The sequence below is a fragment of the Dendrobates tinctorius genome, unplaced genomic scaffold (genome assembly GCF_039654945.1).
Source record: "Dendrobates tinctorius isolate UK_male_01 unplaced genomic scaffold, ASM3965494v1 ptg000160l, whole genome shotgun sequence".
In the NCBI taxonomy this organism is placed as follows: Eukaryota; Metazoa; Chordata; class Amphibia; order Anura; family Dendrobatidae; genus Dendrobates; species Dendrobates tinctorius.
Genome location: NW_027361827.1, coordinates 25,589,310 through 25,608,584, shown reverse-complemented (window position 1 = coordinate 25,608,584; position 19,275 = coordinate 25,589,310). Strand labels below are relative to the sequence as shown.

At 42.6% G+C, this 19,275-nt stretch overlaps 1 protein-coding gene across 3 annotated transcripts in view; it reads left to right on the top strand.

The window, feature by feature from the left end:
- LOC141052486 (stimulated by retinoic acid gene 6 protein-like) overlaps window positions 1–19,275 on the top strand; it is a 664,959-nt gene that overhangs the window by 414,525 nt on the left and 231,159 nt on the right. The window contains exon 1 of one of the 3 annotated variants that reach the window (XM_073549743.1): window positions 11,597–11,809. The exons of the other annotated variants lie outside the window; for them this stretch is intronic. Coding sequence (XP_073405844.1) covers window positions 11,799–11,809 — 11 coding nt within the window. The 5' untranslated portion in view covers window positions 11,597–11,798. Of the gene's footprint in view, window positions 1–11,596; window positions 11,810–19,275 lie in introns of those variants that run through there. 3 annotated transcript variants of the gene reach the window in all.

Genomic DNA, 19,275 nt, shown 5'->3' with positions numbered 1-19,275 from the left:
CCATTTGACGTTTTTGGCTGGAATTGAGATCAGACACCATGTCGCGTTTGGAGAGCCCCTGATGTACCAAAACAGTGGAAACCCCCCACAAATGACACCATTTTGGAAACTAGACTCCCCAAGGAACTGATCTAGATGTGTGGTGAGCACTTTGACCCCTCCAGTGCTTCACAGAAGTTTATAACGCCCGGCTGTGAAAATAAAAAAATCGTATTTTTTCCACAAACATGATCTTTTAGTCACCAATTTTTTTATTTTCCCAAGTGTACCAGGAGAAATTGGAGCCCAAATGTTGTTGACCAATTTGTCCTGAGTACGTTGATACCCCATATGTGGGAGAAAACTACTGTATGGGCACATGTAGGGTCTCGGAAGGGAAGTAGTGACGTTTTGGAATGCAGACTTTGATGGAATGGTCTGCGGGTGTCATGTGCGTTTGGAGAGCCCCTGATGTACCTAAACTATAGAAACCCCCCACAAGTGACCCCATTTTGGAAACTAGACCCCCCACGGAACTTATCTAGATGTGTGGTGAGCACTTTGAACCCCCAAGTGCTTCGCAGAAGTTTATAACGCCTGGGCGTGAAAATAAAAAAATCATTTTTTTCCACAAGAATTATATTTTTGCCCCCAATTTTTTATTTTCCTAAGGGTAGCAGGAGAAATTGGACCCAAAAAGTTGTTTTGCAATGTCTTGAGTAGGCTGATACCCCATATGTGGGGGTAAAACACTGTTTGGGCGCATGGCAGAGCTTGGAAGGGAAGGACCACCATTTGACTTTTTCAACTCAGAATTGGCTGGAATTGAGATCAGACGCCATGTTGCATTTGGAGAGCACCTGATGTGCCCAAACAGTGGAAACCCCCCAATTCTAACTCCAACCCTAACCCTAATCTCAGCCCTAACCCTAGCCCTAACCCTAACCCTAGCCCTAGCCCTAATGGGAAAATGGAAATAAATACATTTTCTTTTAATTTTATTATTTTTCCCTAACTAACGGGGTGATAACAGGGGGTTTGATTTACTATTTATGGCGGGTTTTTATGTTTGGCAGCTGTCACACGCTAAAAGACGCTTTTTATTGTAAAAATAGTTTTTGCATCACCACATATTGAGAGCTATAACTTTTCCGTATTTTGACCCACCGAGTCATGTGAGGTCTTATTTTTTGCGGGACGAGTTGACGTTTTTACTGGTACCATTTTCGGGCATGTGACATTTTTTGATCGCTTTTTATTCTGATTTTTGTGACGCAGAATGAACAAAAACCAGCGTTTCATGGATTTCTTTTGGGGGAGTGCGTTTACACCGTTCCGCATGCGATAAAATTGATAAAGCCCTTTTATTCTTTGGGTCAGTACAGTTACAGCGATACCTCATTTAGGTCTTTTTTTATGTTTTGTCGGTTTTATGCAATGAAAACTATTTTACATTAAAAATAATTATTTTTGCATCGCTTTATTCTGTGAGCTATAACTTTTTTATTTTTTTCGCTGATGATACTGTATGGCAGCTTGTTTTGTGCGGGACAAGATGACGTTTTCAGCGGTACCATGGATATTTATATGCGTCTTTTTGACCGCGTGTTATTGCACTTTTTGTTCGGCGGTATGGTAACAAATCATTATTTTTTGCTTCGTTTTTTATTTTTATTTTTAAAGGGGTTAACTAATGGGACAGTTTTATAGGGCAGGTCGTTACGGACGCAGCGATACCAAATATGTGTACTTTTATTGTTTTTTTTTATTTATTTCCAAAAAATGAATTTATTGGGGGAATATTTTTTTTTCTAATTTATTCGGCGATTTTTTTTCAATTATTTTAACACTTTTTTTTTTTTTTTTTAACTTTATTACATTGTCCCAGGTGGGACATCACTGTCCTGTGACAGATCGCTGATCTATCACATCACAGATCACTGTGACAGATCAGCGATCTGTCACAGGCAGTGCAGCAGGCTTCCTCGTGCCTGCGCTTTGCAGGCACTGAGTAAGCCGGCTCCCTGCAGGAGCCCCCCGCAGCGGCGCTGCACATTGCACTGCCGTGGGGGGCTCAGGAAAGCACGGAGGGAGCCCCCTCCCTGCCGATGCTTCCCTTTAACCCCCGGTACACCGCGATCGTGTTTGATCGCGGTGTGCAAGGGGTTAACGTGTCGGGGGCGGTCCGTGACCACCCCTGACACATTGTGCCGGGTGTCAGCTGTGATAATCAGCTGACACCCGGCAGCGATCAGCGGCGCTCACCACGTGGGCGCCGCTGATCGCTATGACGTACTATCCCGTCCCTGGGGATTAAGTCCCAGGGCACATGGACGGGATAGTACGTCATATGGGATTAAGGGGTTAAGGACATACTGGGAGTTGCAGGGTTATGTGATACAATTGTATATGATGGGGGATGACCTGACACATCAAATGATTGCTGTACTAAGTTTGGTGATGTATTCATGTACTGATGAAGGCTCAGGTAATGTATTCCTTTGCAAGTGATGTTTCTGGTGCTACATTCCTGTACAGATAATTTTTCTGGTGCTCTATTCCCATACTGATGGTGGTTCTGGTGCTTTTATCCTGTACTGATGGTGGTTCTGGTGATATATTCATGTACTGATGGTGGTTTTGGCGTATTGTTGTACTGATGGTTGTTCTGGTGCTGTGTTCATGTACTGATGGTGATTTGGGGATGTACACATGTACTGATGGTGTTTATGATCCTGTAGTAATGGTAATGAGTAAATCCCTAATTTGTCAGAATGACAATAGATCATTATAGGGTCAGTTTGCTATCCGTTGCACATATGGAAAACACAAAGACTGAAAATACAGCCGCTTGAACAAAGTCATATGTCAACTAAACAATTGTTTCATTAAAACCCCATACATTTTAAATAACTGTTAGCTGGAAGATGGTTCAGCAAATCATTTGGCAGCAAGTATCTCACCCAACTATCCCAAACACAGAAGCACTTGCTCTGCTACTCTTCTGTTTTCTCTATGAGAGAGCCACTGACAGATATCACTGATTGCTTATATTAGAGCACTAAAGGATCTGTAGTCCTAAATAGGAGATTCTGGATCCTTTTCTTCCCTGAAATTAATCTGTCTGCCCCCCCATACACATTAAAATGGCATCAAAACTTGTCAATAATAGTCGAGGTTTGGTCAATGTTAGTCCAGGGTCACCATCATTACTGCCCCGTATGGTGTATGGGGCCCCCTCTCCTCTGCTCAGCGGGTCTTAGCGGCAGGATTCTGCCAGTGCAGTAACTGAACCTGCATTTGGGATGCAGGTTCAGTTAAACTCCATTGCCGTGCGGGCCTGCATGGTAATAGTTAAAAGCCGCCAGCCAATCGGAGGTTGGCAGCTGACGTCAACGCACACGTTGCCGGCGTATGACGTTACACGGTGGCATGATGAGAGACACGGGGGCAGAATGGGAGACATGGGGACAGAATGGGAAACACAGGGGCAGGATGGGAGACACAGGGGGCAGGATGGAGACAGATGGAGCAGGATGATCGGGCAGGATGGAGACAGATAGGGCAGGATGAGACATGGGGCAGGATGGAGACACATGGTGCAGGATTATGGGCAGCATGGATACAGTGGAGACAGATAGGGCAGGATCACGGGACAGATGGGGCTGGATCACGGGACAGATGGGGTAGGATCACGGAACAGATGGCGGATGATGCAACATCATATGGGGGCAGAATAGATACTAATGAGGGCAGGATGGGAGAACACATGGAACCAGACCAGGATGGGAGAACATATGGCTGGAGCCAGGAATAAGACACACGGGGGCCAGGATGGGGGATATTATTACCATAATGGCTAAGTAAGGGATATTATTACTGCAGTGATGTATTTATTTTATTTTTTGATGATACTGTTTTAAATAGGGGAGGCGGTCCTCTTTCTGTGCAGGGCTATAATATTTCGCCTTTTTTTCTTCATCTGGTGTAGTTTAGAAGTTTGGAAAAAATTAAGTAATACTGTATGTTCTGCAAGCGGTGCTCTAGATAACTGTGTTATTTCCTGCAGAGACAAGCCCTGGATGGATGAATATGAAAAGCAAAGATGAAGTACTTCACCTAGAGATGTCACTGGTGAGTCAGTGTGTTACCTGTACACTGACACTATACACTGTATACTATATACAATGGTCCTGTATACAATGTTACCAGTGATCACTGTATTACCTTTACTCTGACACTATATACAGAGCTCCTGTGTATATTGTCACCGGTAATCACTGTATTACCTGTACACATACACTGCTTACTAAGTACAGATCTCTTGTTTATAATGGCACTTATCGTGATATTAGTATTGTGGGTTTTTTTTATTAATGATCAGTATTGTAGTATTCAGTCACTATGTGGCTATGTGGTGGTAATATGTTGTCCGGCCATGGTGTGACAGCATTTGTTCCTTGTATGCACTATTATTTGGTCACTATGTGGTCGTAATGTAAGGGGAGCACAGGACTGTAGTCGTGACCTGCATTACTGCAACATCTATGTCCAGTCCTTCCCCTACAGAAAACAGTATTCTTCTCTTTAGCGAACCTGCATCTCCAAATTCAGCTTCCCCCGGACTCTTCCGAGGCAACGATGGTCCCTCTTTCAGGCGACCCCCAACAATAGAGACACAGTCCAAGATAACTTTAACATTCTCTTTTACTGAATACTTCACACGTTACATCCATAGTTTGTGCATCATGGAATTCACTTGTTTCCTCATCTTTCCCTGTCCCTTCTGTGCAGTACATGCCCAGACCGAACCGTCCTAGACTGCTCCCCAGTTCCTTCCTGGCTTAACCTTGCCATGATGACAACTCCTTCTGCCTGTTTCGCCCCAGACTCGAAATCATCAGCCACTGCCTCTGGTAAAGCATCTGTCCCGTCTGTACTGATCTCATCGAAGTTCCAACTTCCTTCATCTCCTCAGTCCAACTGACTCCTGCCCTAAAGGCATCCGCCCAGGTGAAGAGTCGCCACAGCTTTCCTTCCCTGTTCTGGTCCACTACAATGATGCACAGTGGCCTTGGATAATGTGGACTGCAGCGCTTTAACATTACGTGGCTGCCAAGCTGTCCGGGCCTATAGCCCATGTGGACATAACGGGCACCCTTGCCTTGTCTGACCTAACTTCCTAGAAACTCCTGTCTTACCATCCGGTAGCCCCTCCAACACTTAACCCTCTATAACCAACCTATACACTATACCTACAGTGCACACTAGTATGCCCCGATCTAGTGGCCCATAAAGGAATTACACCTACCCTTAGCTATAAGAACTATATACTAAGGTGCCCTCCTCTAATGTCCCAAAAGGATGCACCTTACTTTCCCTAAACAGTACATGAACATTAGTACACATCACATATAATATATACAGTAGTACACCAAAGGAACACAACACAATATAATGCAGTTCTCTAAAGAATGGTAACACATGTATACATGTGGCAGTACCATAAATGTGGGCGATAATACATCTTACTATGTAGCAGTACTGCAAATATTTATCATAGACATTATCAACCTTAACATATGTAAACAGCAACAGATGGAAGACAATCAAAAGAAGGGACGCAAGGAGGCAATTCCATCTCACCACCTTACACTTCTCCTTTCCTTGAACTTGGTCATCCTCGACCAAGGCATGATTCAAAGTTTAAAATTTTCAACCATAGAAAACACAAGTCACTTGGCTTAATTTAAGCTGTATCCGGTATGGTTCCCAGTCCTCCAGGAGTTAGAGACCTTCATCAATAGCAGTGGACAATTCGTATTTACACTTCCCACAAGTGAGAAAGCAGTCCTAGAAGAAGTGCTCCCCCTTCATTTGAGAGGAGTACAGTCTTTCCAGTAGTCTCCGGTTAGGAAGACAGACTCTCCTTTTTTCCAGCAGAATGGGCGCAACAGACAAAAAGAGTCCATAGGCTCCATATAATGTGCCTAGCTCGCAGTCCTCTAGGCCGAAATCACACACAAAAACACAAACAACACGGACATTGCTTCGCCTTCAGCATTGTCAAAGGCTGAACTTCACCCGCTTACCGTGAGCGGGGCTTTCTTCTTGAAGGGCTACAGTGCCCACAGGGATGCGGAACAGTCCCAGCAGCTCCAATAGGGATATAACAAGCATAACACATTTTTTTTCCAAGTTCAACAGCACGCACCGTGTCACTTCGTTCTTTCCATATGTCATCTCTGCAGCCGCAGAGGATGCAGACTGCTCCATTGTAGCGCCACCAGGCTCCCGGGTGCCAGCTGATGTTTGGGCCTGCACCCACTCCTGGAAGAGTACCATGTTGTCCTCGTCGTAGAGGGTAACAGTAACCGCATAGTAACCTCGATGACAGTCCTCCTTAAAGGAGACCTGGTCTCCTTTTTGTAGCAACTGCCCAAACTTGACTGGCGCCACATTGACATACATTTTGGCATCCGTCCCTTCTTCCCGAATAAAGCCGTGACCTTAGTCGGTGTTGGTATATACCAACCATCCGCTGGTGTGCCGCCCCACCAGAACGCCCCTGCCAGGCCACCGCAGCGCCTTCCAGACCTCCCTCTCCCACTGCTTTTTATCATAGATCACTCCTTCTACCGAGGCGGCCTGCCTGGGAGTGGGGAAGGGACCCTCTGCTGCTGGGTTGGAGTGTGTGGCCCCCAGAGCTGTAGCTGAGAGATAGGTCAGACCTCCGACAGCTGGGGGCGAGAAGACTAGCTCCCCCATGGGAACAAGAGGGCGAACGACGGCCTCCGGGATGGGATTTTGCAAGGAGTGTCTTCCCTCCGGGGTCAGGGATGAGGGCACACTCACCCGCTCCGAAGGGGCTGAGGTGGACGTAGCACTCCCCGGAACGTTGGCTCCTTCCGTGAGAATGCCCGCATGCTTGGTGGTCGAATGGAGTGCCGGTTCGCCCTTCACTTCCAGCCGTGGTTCCTCCCGGGCAGTCGCCAGTTCCGGTTCCCGCTGAGCAAACAGTAGGAGCTCCGGTTCACCCGATCCTCGGGTCCGATGCTGCACTGCTGGTTCCGCATGTGAAGAATACCGCCTCTGGATAGGTGGTAACTCCATCAGCTGGATACTCCGTGGCTGAGGTAACTCCACAGGCGGACAGATGGGGACCTCAGCCGTTTCCTTGTTGGCCTCAGGAGGCTGGGATTTCGCTCTTTCTTGCAGCCACCTCCACTCGATGCAGCACACGCCTTGGCAGCTATGGGTGCATGAGTGCTGCATCATGGTCGGTTCAAGTTCACAAAATGGAAATGTACAACTTCTTGCGGGGTTTTCTTTCTGAGTCCCGCCCGTCACCAGGGAAACCGCCTCCAGCTGCTCCTCCCATCCATTGTTGGTCAGTGGAAGGGGGCGAGGTTTTCTCCTATTCATACTGACAGGCAGGTTTTGGCACCAGGAGACGACGGCAACGCCCATGAAGGATGCGGTTTTCGTTGTTGTTTGCTTCTTCTCCATGATCTCCCAAGAATCTCACTGCCGCCATCTTGGTCACAGTAGAGATTTTAGATTTTCTTTCCCAGTCAGTCAAGTCCAATTCAGTAATCAAGTCCGATGTTGTCACAAAATCGGTAGTAGGCAAATCCAGTGTTTCATTCACAATTTCTTCTTCAGATACAGCAACTACTTGTTCTTTCTCCCGGTCATCTTTCAGAGGCACAGCATATGCACACACATCTTCATTATCATTTCTTTTAGCTGGTTCGCCACATGGCGAGGTAGTTGCATCCTGCCAACTACGCCAAATGTAAGGGGAGGACAGGACTGTAGTCGTGACCTGCATTACTGCAACATCTATGTCGAGTCCTTCCCCTACAGAAAACAGTATTCTTCTCTTTAGCGTACCTGCATCTCCAAATTCAGCTTCCCCCCGGCTTTTCCCAGGCAATGACGGTCCCTCTTCCAGGTGACCCCCAGCAATAGAGACACAGTCCAAGATAACTTTAACATTCTCTTTACTGAATACTTCACACGTTACATCCACAGTTGGTACATCATGGAATTCACTTGTTTCCTCATCTTTCCCTGTTTGGCTGTTGCTTCTGTGCAGTACACGCCCAGACCAAACTGTCCTAGACTGCTCCCCAGTTCCTTCCTGGCCTAACCTCGCCATGATGACAATTTCTTCTGCCTGTTTCGCTCCAAATGGGCCCAACTGCACCCTGAATAATAAAGTGCAAAAAACACATAAAAAATGTGAGATATTAGTATTCAAGTCTTTATTGTGCATTAATATACCAAGCAACCGCCCCCTCCATGGATTGGTAGGTTGTGAGTGATTGTCTCATAGGTATTCTTGCACCTTTGTTGCAGCCATTTTAACTATATGGGTCCACTGCATCCTGATAGTGCATTTGTTTAGAGGCCTGGGCAGGTAAGCATCACTGCCTTTTTTGCTGTGTTTTTGAATTTTTGGAAGATTTTTAAGTCCTCTTTTTGTGCTATTGCTGTTTAGTGTTAGGACTCGTAAGCGTGGGGACCCGTGACGAGGGTTACGAGCTTACGTATTTTGGCCAACTAATACCGCACATTTTTTATGTGTTTTTTTGCCTTTTATGTTTCAGGGTGCAGTTGGGCCCATTTGGTCTTGTAAACTGTGGTGTCTATTCACATTGGATGCATTTTGATAGAACTGGGCAGCGCGCCTGATATAATAGAAGGGCGTAACTAATAGGCTGGTAACCTGGATGCTGTGCATTGCCATAGTGTGAACAGCGCCACATACAAGTCTTCATTTTGCATTAATATACCAAGCAACTGCCCCCTCCATGGATTGTTAGGTTGTGAGTGGTTGTCTCATCAGTATTCTTGCACCTGTGTTGCTGCTACCTTAACTATATGGGTCAACTGCATCCTGATGCATTAGTTTGGAGGCCTGGGCAGGTAAGCATCTCTGCCTTTTTTTGCTGTGGTTTGGGTATTATAGGTTTCTATATGGTGGTAATATGGTGTCTGGTCATGGTGCGGTGGTATTTGTAGTCTCACTGTAAAAATGAGGGTTACTGCAGAGTAACACAAACTCCACTAGATGGCAGCAGAGTGGAGAATGAGCTGAATATCCTGCAACGAAGCAGGCCAGCAGAAATACAGTGAAGCAACCACTAGGTGGCAGCGGAATAGTCAGAGAGCCGAGTCAATACCAGAGAATAACACAGTACAAAGGGGAAATCCAAAACACAGAGTCAGAAGCGAGCAAAAGGTTAGTGTCAGTCAATAGCTGAGCTAACAGATGGGAGAGACAGGATCAGGTCAGGGATGAGCTAAAGTCAAATACCAGGGAATCCAAACACACAGGGAAATAAGGAGCAGGGTCGGGTAGGAGGAAAGTCAACAGACACGGTAGGGTTAGATTAGCATAGCAGGACAGATCAGGAACTCACCAGAACCAGCTAAACATGCCGAAGGTAAGCAATATAACTGGCAATGCACACCAGTTGCAGCCCAGAGATATAGCAGACTGGACACAAGAACGAGGCAGGGGAAATTAACCCCTGACAGGACCAGACCGGGAATGGAGAGACAAGACAAAAACCTGGCCTGGATCATGACATTTGTCCCTTGTAAGTGATCATTGGTCATTTTAAAAGTTGAAAAATAAATAATAATATACCTAAATTGTATTGGATATTTTAACAAATGATTAATAGGGTAGAGTAGCAGAGCTCCACCAAAAGAGTCTACCTTGTCATGGTGGTGGCTTAAAAAATCTTTTGTCCAAAACAAAAGCTGCTGGCTAGTGTGATTTCGTGATGGCAATTGTTAATGTGTGTGTGGTGAAAAAAGTTTACCGCCAGTCACAGAGGCATCAAGCTGATGAGAGAGTGATTCTCCCATCAGCCTACTCCTGCTGGTATTCCCAGCCTAAAAAATAGCAGCCTGCAGCTGCCACAGAAAAGGCGTATAAATTAGATGCACCAATTCTGGCACTTTGCCCTGCTCTTCCCACTTTCCCTGGTGCAGTAGCAAGTGGGGTAATGGTTGTGGGGTTGAATTCAGCTGTTTTATGGCCTCTGACATCAAGCCCACAGGTTAGTAATGAAGGTGAGTCTATAAGACACCCCCATTACTAATGCCATAGTAAGTTTTGAAATAAACACACAGCCTGATTAAAGTCCTTTAATTGAAATAAAATAAATAAACAAATTTATACTCATGTTACGCCTAGTCCATTGAAGCCCTTATCCCCTGTAGAAAACAGAAAATAATAGACATCAATGATACTCACCTTACGCCCATTCCATTGAAGCCCTTGTCCCTTGTTAAAGAAAGAAAAATGATAAACAACCATATCCCTCCCTGTCCAACGTGAACATAATCCATAATGTCCCACAATGATCCAGATTATTTGGAGAACGGCAACATCAGTAACCGCTCTCCTTGTCATCCGGCTTACACTGACAGGAGCGTAATCTCTCCTGCAGTGTCTAGTGCTGAACTGATGTGAGAAGGTTCACCAGAGTTCATAACTAAACCCCAGTGAACTTATTAATGGCACCATTTGCTGCGTGAGAATGTTCTCTCATAGCAATCGGTGCTGTGGGTTCATCGAGGTTCAGCTATGAACTCCGGTGAATTTTCTCACCGCAGCTCAGCCGACGGCTTTCCCTGTGCTGCTTATGAAAATTACGGGGGACCCCACACCGTTTTTTTCATTTTTTTATTTATTCTTCTAGAAACTCGACACACAGTATTATGACCCCCACAACTCACCCACCAATGTATCATGGCCCCCACTCAGTATGATAGACCATCACACACAGTATGATGGTCCTTACAGTCCCCCATGCCAAGTATTATGGCCCCCACACAGTAAGATGGCCCTCACAAAACATCTTATCCCCCATACACAGTATCGGAGTCCCCACAGCATCCCACATGTACTGACATTACAAAAATGAAACTACTCACCTAGCCTTGTTCCCCCATTGGTGCATCGTGTGTATCACCTAATCTTGTTTCCTCATTTGTGCAGCATGTGTACTGAGACTCTGCAAAACAGATGTGATCTAGTGACATAATCGAGCCTACTGCACTAAGACTCGGATGCTCAGTCTGAATGGTGCAGCAGGGAGCTTATGGCTCCTTGTTATAACATTCTATTCAAATTGAAATTATAACGATAGCTGACAATGGGGGCCACAGCAGCAGCCGTGTGGTTTCCCATTCTGGACGGTATGCCCATGGTATTTCCCACTTGATCACTTATGGAATACCTACAGGAGATAGTCGGATCTCTTATACTAATGAATAGGTATTTGGCTCACGTCTTTACTGACAATTGACCTGTTCTTAAGGCAGATGCAGCTCCCATTAGTGAGATTGACATCTGCTATACAGTTACGGAATATCCTGTGGATATGCAATAAATGTACAAGATGGGAGAACCCATTTTTTTTCTAATCTAATTATAGGGAAATATGTGCTATTGAGAAGAAAGTCATGCAATGACTAAAGCATTACACACAGACAAAGTATGAGGAAGAGACTCTCCTGATAAGGCCTAGTAAATATTTGACAGTATGTTTACTTAATTATTACGATGTCACAAAGGGAACCAAAGAAAAAGGCCGTCCTCAGTGTTATTATCTTTTAGAGACACAGATACCTTGCTCCATTGTGTCACTGGATTTTAAAAAGACAGTTACCTCAGCATGTGTAATTTGGGTAATTTTTTGGAATGAAGATCACTTTGTGCAAGATCTGTAGATGAAAACATTTACCTGCGGCCTACTTACTGCTACCAACGTTTGCTTTGGTATATCATCATCATGAACAGCAGGTAAGCCGTTTGTATATATTATATTTTTTTACTTTTTTTTATAGATGGTATAAAAAGTTCCTAAACTATCTGGTAATCTTTGACCAGTATTAGCTGGACTAACGCATATTTGAATATAGTGGGCAAATGATTCCTTAAAAAGGATTAGTAGACACCAGCCTGTATGACAAAACTGGACTGTAAGTGTGCAGAAAAAAGGGTAACTTGAAGCTGCTCAGCCCCAAGGCATGTATCATGTACAGAATGTGCCTCCTCATATATAAAAGAAGGCTTTTTGTTTGCCCCCTCAAAAAAAAGGTTCACACTTTGCTTTTTTGCTGCTTTTTTTCTCTTGGCAGCAAAAAAAGCTACAGTCAAGCCGAGGGTTTTTCTGCTTTTCTTGATACTTTTTTTGTTGCGTTTTTTGCTACGGTTTTTCAGGATCCCAAAGCTCAGCTTTGCTTCCAGTTTAAAAGCATAGAAAACATAAAACATTTTGGCAAAAAAGGGTAATTTGATCAAATTATTTAGAGTTTTTTTTATGATTATTAGATAGGACATTGTTTACTTTCAACACATATCATTAATTTAAAATATGTTTGGAAAAACCAAAGGATTGCCTTAGAAAAGATTTTTACGTCTGAAAAAATAGCGACTATTCTGGATTCATGTATGAAGCGCAGCTGTGAACTGACATTATATTCGTGATGCATGAAAAAATACACAATTGCAAATGTAAAAGCAGTTGAATTGGTCAGCATTGTTTACTTTAACATATATCACTAATTTAAGAAACAAAAGGATTTCTTTTAAAAAAATGAAGTGCAAATTACACTACAATAAAAAAATACTAATTCCAACGGTCATGGGACAACACCAAGATAATATGGTTTATACTTATTTATTTTATTCATTTATATAGTGCTATTAATTCCACAGCGCTTTACAGACATCATCACTGTCCCCGATGGGGCTCACAATCTAAATTCCCTATCAGTATGTCTTTGGAATGTGGGAGGAAACCCACAAAAACACGGGGAGAACATACAAACTCCTTGCAGATGTTGTCCTTGGTGGGATTTGAACCCAGGACCCCAGCACTGCAATGCTAACCACTGAGCCACCGTGCAACCCATAATATATGTGGGGAAAAAAAAAAAAGGGTTTCACATCCTGTTATACCTGCTGCGAAATCTGATAGCAGCGGTTTTGCTGCATTTTTGCACCTGCTCATTGATTTCTATGGGTGAAAAAGCGCTGCAAAAATACTACAATAACGCTGAAAGAGTTGACATGCTGCAAAAGCAGCAATTTTCCAATTCAGCGAGGAGAAAAAAAAACAAATGTATGCAAGAGATGTCCGGTAGTGTAAGAAGCAGCTTTTAATTTGCTTAAAAAAATCACAGCAAAAAGTAATGCTACAAAAACACAATGTGTGAACATAGCCTAGGGTTTAGTTGTGTATTATCTAATTTGTCAACTGACTAAACTCTATGGCCCCAATTCATCATTTGCATTTTTAAGTCACTTTGCTTTTTTTGTCATGTGGCATCATTTGCCATTTTTGGCTCTAAATTTATCAAAATGGCACACACGATTCATGAATTTGGCTCAAAGTAAAAATTGGGCTTTCTTACTGTCTTGAACTGTTTTAAAACTTTTGATGCCAAAAGTCACACAAATTGGAACAGAAAAATTTGGCATGCACAAAAATACATCGGGAGGTACGGAAGTTGTGCTAAAAAAGTCATAATTGATGAATAAGGCTAAAATATCTGGAATTGCTAGACTCTGCCCATTAAGCGGAAAACAAAAAAAAAAGTAGGGCACATATAAAATAGACTTTATCCCCTTAACCCGCAAAGCTTTTTTCGGTTTTGCGTTTTTGTTTTTCTTTCCCCTCCTTCCCAGAGCCATAACTTTTTTAGTTTTCCGTCAATATGGCCATGTGAGTGCTTATTTTTTGCTGGATGAGTTTTACTTTTGAACGACACCATTGGTTTTACCATGTTGTGTACTAGAAAATGGGAATAAAATTCCAAGTGCGGTGAAATTGCAAAAAAAGTACAATCTCACACATGTTTTTTGTTTGGCTTTTTTGCTAGGTTCACTAAATGCTAAAACTGACCTGCCATTATGAGTCTCCAGGTCATTACGAGTTCATAGAAACTAAACATGTCTAGGATTTCTTTTTTAAGTGGTGAAAAAATTCTTTGCTAAAAAAAAAAAAATTGCACCATTTTTCGAGACCCGTAGCATCTCCATTTTTCGTGATCTTGGGTCGGGTTAGGGCGTATCTTTTGCATGCCGAGCTGATGTTTTTAGTAATGCCATTTTGGTGCAGATACGATCTTTTGATCGCCCGTTATTTCATTTTAATAAAAAAATTCTCTCTGTTCATATAGTTGGATGAGAACAGGGGTTTCATATCTATATCATGGGTCATTTTATATCTAATTATACATCATGCCTCACTGAATGATTGCTTGTTTATTTGTGCAGAAAACAATTTTTTTCTACATGCGCCTCCATATGCATTTTTTTGCGCATTTATTTGTATATGGAAGTAAGAAAAACTCAATGCTTTCATAAATAATTCTATTTTAATTGATACACATATTTTGTATCAAAAACAAACAAAAATAATTTTTTTTACACACAATAGGCTGAGTACCGCTTCCGATTTTCTTCCATATGCGCTTTCACATGCATTTTTTGGCGTATTGATCCAATATATGGAAGTAGGAAAAATGTAATGTTTTTAAAAATAATTCCATTCAATTGATACAAATTCTATGTATTAAAAATAAATAAAAAATCTTTTTCTCCATACAATAGAATAAGTACCGCTTGCGATTTTTTTTTTGTATACATAAGACAAAAATTTCTTTCTGCTAATGCCACAGTTTTAGCCCATATTTGCAACATCAAAATCTTTGATTTAGCACATTGTTATGCCCCATATAATTTAGTTGTTGAGGCTTACATTGATAAAATATTTGCATTCAATGCGCTTCTTGCTAAATATTAAATCAATGATATTGGTGTATCTAAAGTAATAATTACAAATATGTAAATACTTTGTTATTTCACAAAGGAAGAAAAATATCTTCTCTTGAAATGCTATATTCTATATGGGCTTGTATTTCCTTTTTTCTTGTACCTTGTATGATGTTTTTTCTTAGGATTTTTTATTGTTACTATGCTACTGCTTTTTCATGCATTTTTGCATGTTTTTTCATATTGTGAAAAAATGGTTAAACGTAAATGTTAAACGTAAATGTTAAATGTAAATGTTAAACGTAAATGTTAAACGTCTGTACACTTGTTTCTATGTTGTTCCTACACTTTAATGTAATCGATTATTCTACCGGTGTGTTCACCGGACCAGAGTTTGAGGCTGAGTTCACACGTGGCGTTTTTTCGCGTTTCCACGGCGGTTTTAACCGCGAAAAATAAGCATCCTATGCATTCCTATGGGATTCTGCAATGCTGTGCTAATGCTGCGGTTTTTACCGCTGCGGAATCGCTTTGCGGTAAAAAACGCAGCATGCTCATTAATTTTGCGGAATCGCGGCGATCCCGCACCCATAGGAATGTATTGTTCCGCTTACTTCCCGCATGTGGCTGTGCACAACATGCGGAAAGTAAGCAGAACAATTGCGGATGGTACCCACGGTCCGGAGGAGAGGAGACTGTCCTCCGGGCTTTGGGTACCATATCCCTGTAAAAAATTGAATTTAAAATAAAAAATATTGTTATTCTTGCCTTCCGGCGTCCCGCGCAGCCTTCCCGCCTCTCTCCACGCTCTCGTTCCCAGTAATCCTTTGCGAAAATGCCCGCGATGGCGTCCGTTCTCGCGGGATCGCGAAGTCTCGCAGTCAATCGCGCGATGTCATCGCGAATTACCGCGAGACGTCACGATCCCGCGAGAACAGACGCCATCACGGGCATTTTCGCAAAGGATTATTGGGAACGGTTGCGCGGGACGTCGGAAGGTAAGAATAACACCATTTTTTTTTTTCTACATTCTATCTTTTACTATTGATGCCGCATAGGCGGCCTCAGTAGTAAAAAGTTGGTCACACTTGTCAAACACTGTGTTTGACGAGTGTGAGCAACCTGTCAATCAGTTCTCCAAGCGATGCTACAGATCGCTTGGAAAACGCTAGTATTCTGCAAGCTAATTATGCTTGCAAAATGCTAGTTTTTCCGCGGGAAAATCGTGGGAATTTAAAATGCGATTTTCCCGCGGAATGGAATTCCGGAATTCTCGCGGTAATTTCCGCGAGATTTCCGTTACGTGTGCACATAGCCTAAAAGTGAGGTACTTGCTTGTATTTGGTATCATGAATAAGGGAGTATAGTCTTCAGAAACGCGTCGATACTATCACTTCTCTGCCACTGTATTGAAGATTTTATCCTCCATGTATGAAGTTTGGTGAATAAACCTGCCATTTCACTAAATTGGTCAAGCTGGACGCTTTTTCTTTGGATATTTCACGCCCTGACTCAGCGGGTCCGTGTTCCCAAGATCAAGATGCATTGACGGTGAGCTGGAATCTGTCTCTCTATTTCATTTTAATGCAATGTTGCAGCGACCAAAAACCTGTAATTCTGGCGTTTTGAATTTTTTTTCTCGCTACGCCGTTTAGCCATCGGGTTAACCCTTTTTTTTACTGATAGATCAGGCGAATCTGAACGCAGCGATACCAATTATGTGTATGTTTGATTATTTTATTTTGAATGGGGTGAAAAAGGGGGGTGATTTAAACTTTTATATTTTTTTAAATTTTTAAACACTTTTTTTAAAATTTTGGCATGTTTTAATAGTCTCCATAGGAGACTAGAAGCTGGCACAACTTGATAGGCTCTGCTACACAGAGGTGATGAGCAGATCACCTCTATGTAGCAGAATTACTGATTTGCTATGAGCGCCGATCACTGGGTCTCCTGCAGACCTCAGGCTGTCATGCCGAAACACACCAGTTACCCGCGATCATGTGACTCGGGTCACTGGTGCGTGTATTTCTGGCCCGATGGCCGGAAGTGCCATTTAAATGCTGCTGTCAGAGTTTGACAGCGGCATTTAACTACTTAATAGTCGCAGGTGGATAGAGATTCCACCCGCGGCTATTGCGGGCATATGTCAGCTGTTCACAACAGCTGACATGTCCCGGAAAAGATGTGGGCTCACCGCCGGAGCCCACATTAAAGCGGGGGATACCGACATCGGCGTAATAATAAGGCTAAAATATCTGGAATTGCTAGACTCTGCCCACAAAGCAGAAAACAAATAAAACAACAGTAGGGTTTATGTAAAATAGACTTTAAAAAAGGCGCAAAGCTAATGATGAATCAGGACCTTTGATTATAATGAGCCAGCAAATGCAATATAGGAGACAACATTTTAAAAATCTTGCAGCTATAGTTGATGCCACTTGTTTAAAGCAAGACATAAAAGATAAGCACAACATAAGTCAGCCACACACTGAGGCCGGAATCACACTTGCCGTATGAAAAATCGGTCCGATTTTCTCGGCCGAGAATTGTAGTAGTGTTCTCCGTATGATGATCCATATGTAATCCGTTTTCCAATGCAAGAATGCGATTTCCTCACATCTAGTATCCATATGACATCAGAATGCAATCTGTATGCAATGCGATTTTAACATGAGCTTTTACGTACAGCAGTTCTCTGTCATTGACACATCCTTTTAAACAAAATATTCTTCAAAACATATATATATATATATATATATATATATAAATATTAGATTGATAGATATATAGATAGATAGATTAAAAGCCAGCAAATGATCTGCCGCATACAGTATAATCACAGAGTGACAGGTTAGAATAGAATAGATATATACACATACAGTTGTGGCCAAAAGTATTGACACAAATTCTTTGGTATTATTATCTTCATTTAATTTGTCTTAAATGAAAAGTATTGGCACCTGGAGCAGTTTGCCAAAGAAGAATGGTCTAAAATTCCAGCAGAGCATTGTAAGAAACTCATTGATGGTTACCGGAAGCGGTTGGTCGCAGTTATTTTGGCTAAAGGTTGTGCAACCAAGTATTAGGCTGAGGGTGCGAATACTTTTGTCTGGCCCATTTTTGGAGTTTTGTGTGAAATGATCAATGTTTTGCTTTTTGCTTCATTCTCTTTTGTGTTTTTTCATTTAAGAGAAATTAAATGAAGATAATAATACCAAAGAATTTGTGTTTGCAATCATTTTCAGGAAGAAACTGAGTATTATCTGACAGAATTGCAGGGGTGTCAATACTTTTGCCCACAACTGTAGAATAGGTGGATATAGATATAGGAATAGATATCAGTGACACACATATATATGTGTCTTTATATTTCATAGAGAGATAGATAGAAGAATAACCGGTAATTCATTTGTCGGCTGTCAGTGACAAATACAATTAGCATAGTGCGTGTGCAAAATTCTGGACATGTATTTAATGAATAAAAGATTCTTTTACAGAAAAAAATGGCGTGGTGTCCCCCTATAATTAATAGCCAGCAATGGCTATGCAGAGAGCGGAGGGCTGATGTTAATAGCCTAGAAAGGGGCCATGGATCCTGCTCCCCCCGGCTAAAAACATCAGCTCTCAGCCGCCCCAGAAAAGTCTGTCTCAATTCTGGCACATAGCCTCTCTCTTCCCACTGCCCTGTAGCAGTGGCTTATGGGGTAATAGTTAGGGGGTGGAAAGGTGACATCAAGCCCCGAGGTTAGTAATGGAGAGGCTTCAATTAGATGCCCCTATTACTAACCCCATAGTCAAATTGTAAAGAAAACACAGACACCCATTAAAAAATACTTTATTTGAAATAAAGACACAGACTCTTCTATTAATTTATTCTTAATTAAACCATGCTTACAAATGTTCCTAATCCATGCAAAACCCTCGTTCTCCTGTAATAAATATAAATTAAAAAAGCAACAATATATCATACCTGTCCGTCTTTGTGTCCCACGTCATAATCCATATCTGGGGATATACATTTTTCAACCTGGACGGTGCTAAGATGCGACCATCCCTGCTGAAAAACACTCATGAGTGAGGAGATGTTGCCAGCGCAGCCTCAGTGACTAGCGCTGACATCACTGAGTCTGCGCTCCCTCACAGCCTGACCCACTCTGAACGCTGGAGCGTGGGAAAATGCTAGCTCATTTTTCCACGCTCCAGATTTCATCGCGGGTCAGACTGTGAGGAAGCACAGCATCAGTGACATCACCACTATTCACTGAAGATGTTCTCGCAGCCGGGCTGAACTGCTGTGACCTCAGGACCGTGGAAAAATGCCAGTGATGAGGTCACGGCAGTTCATGCTCAGTGTCTTCATAGCAGATCACCGTGAGAATTTCTTTGCAAGTCTAGACAAGACTACACAAACATTTCTCCTATATGATGGTAGGTCAGGTGGAAAAACCACAATTTCGTCCAGGTACAACCACCACATGGGAGTA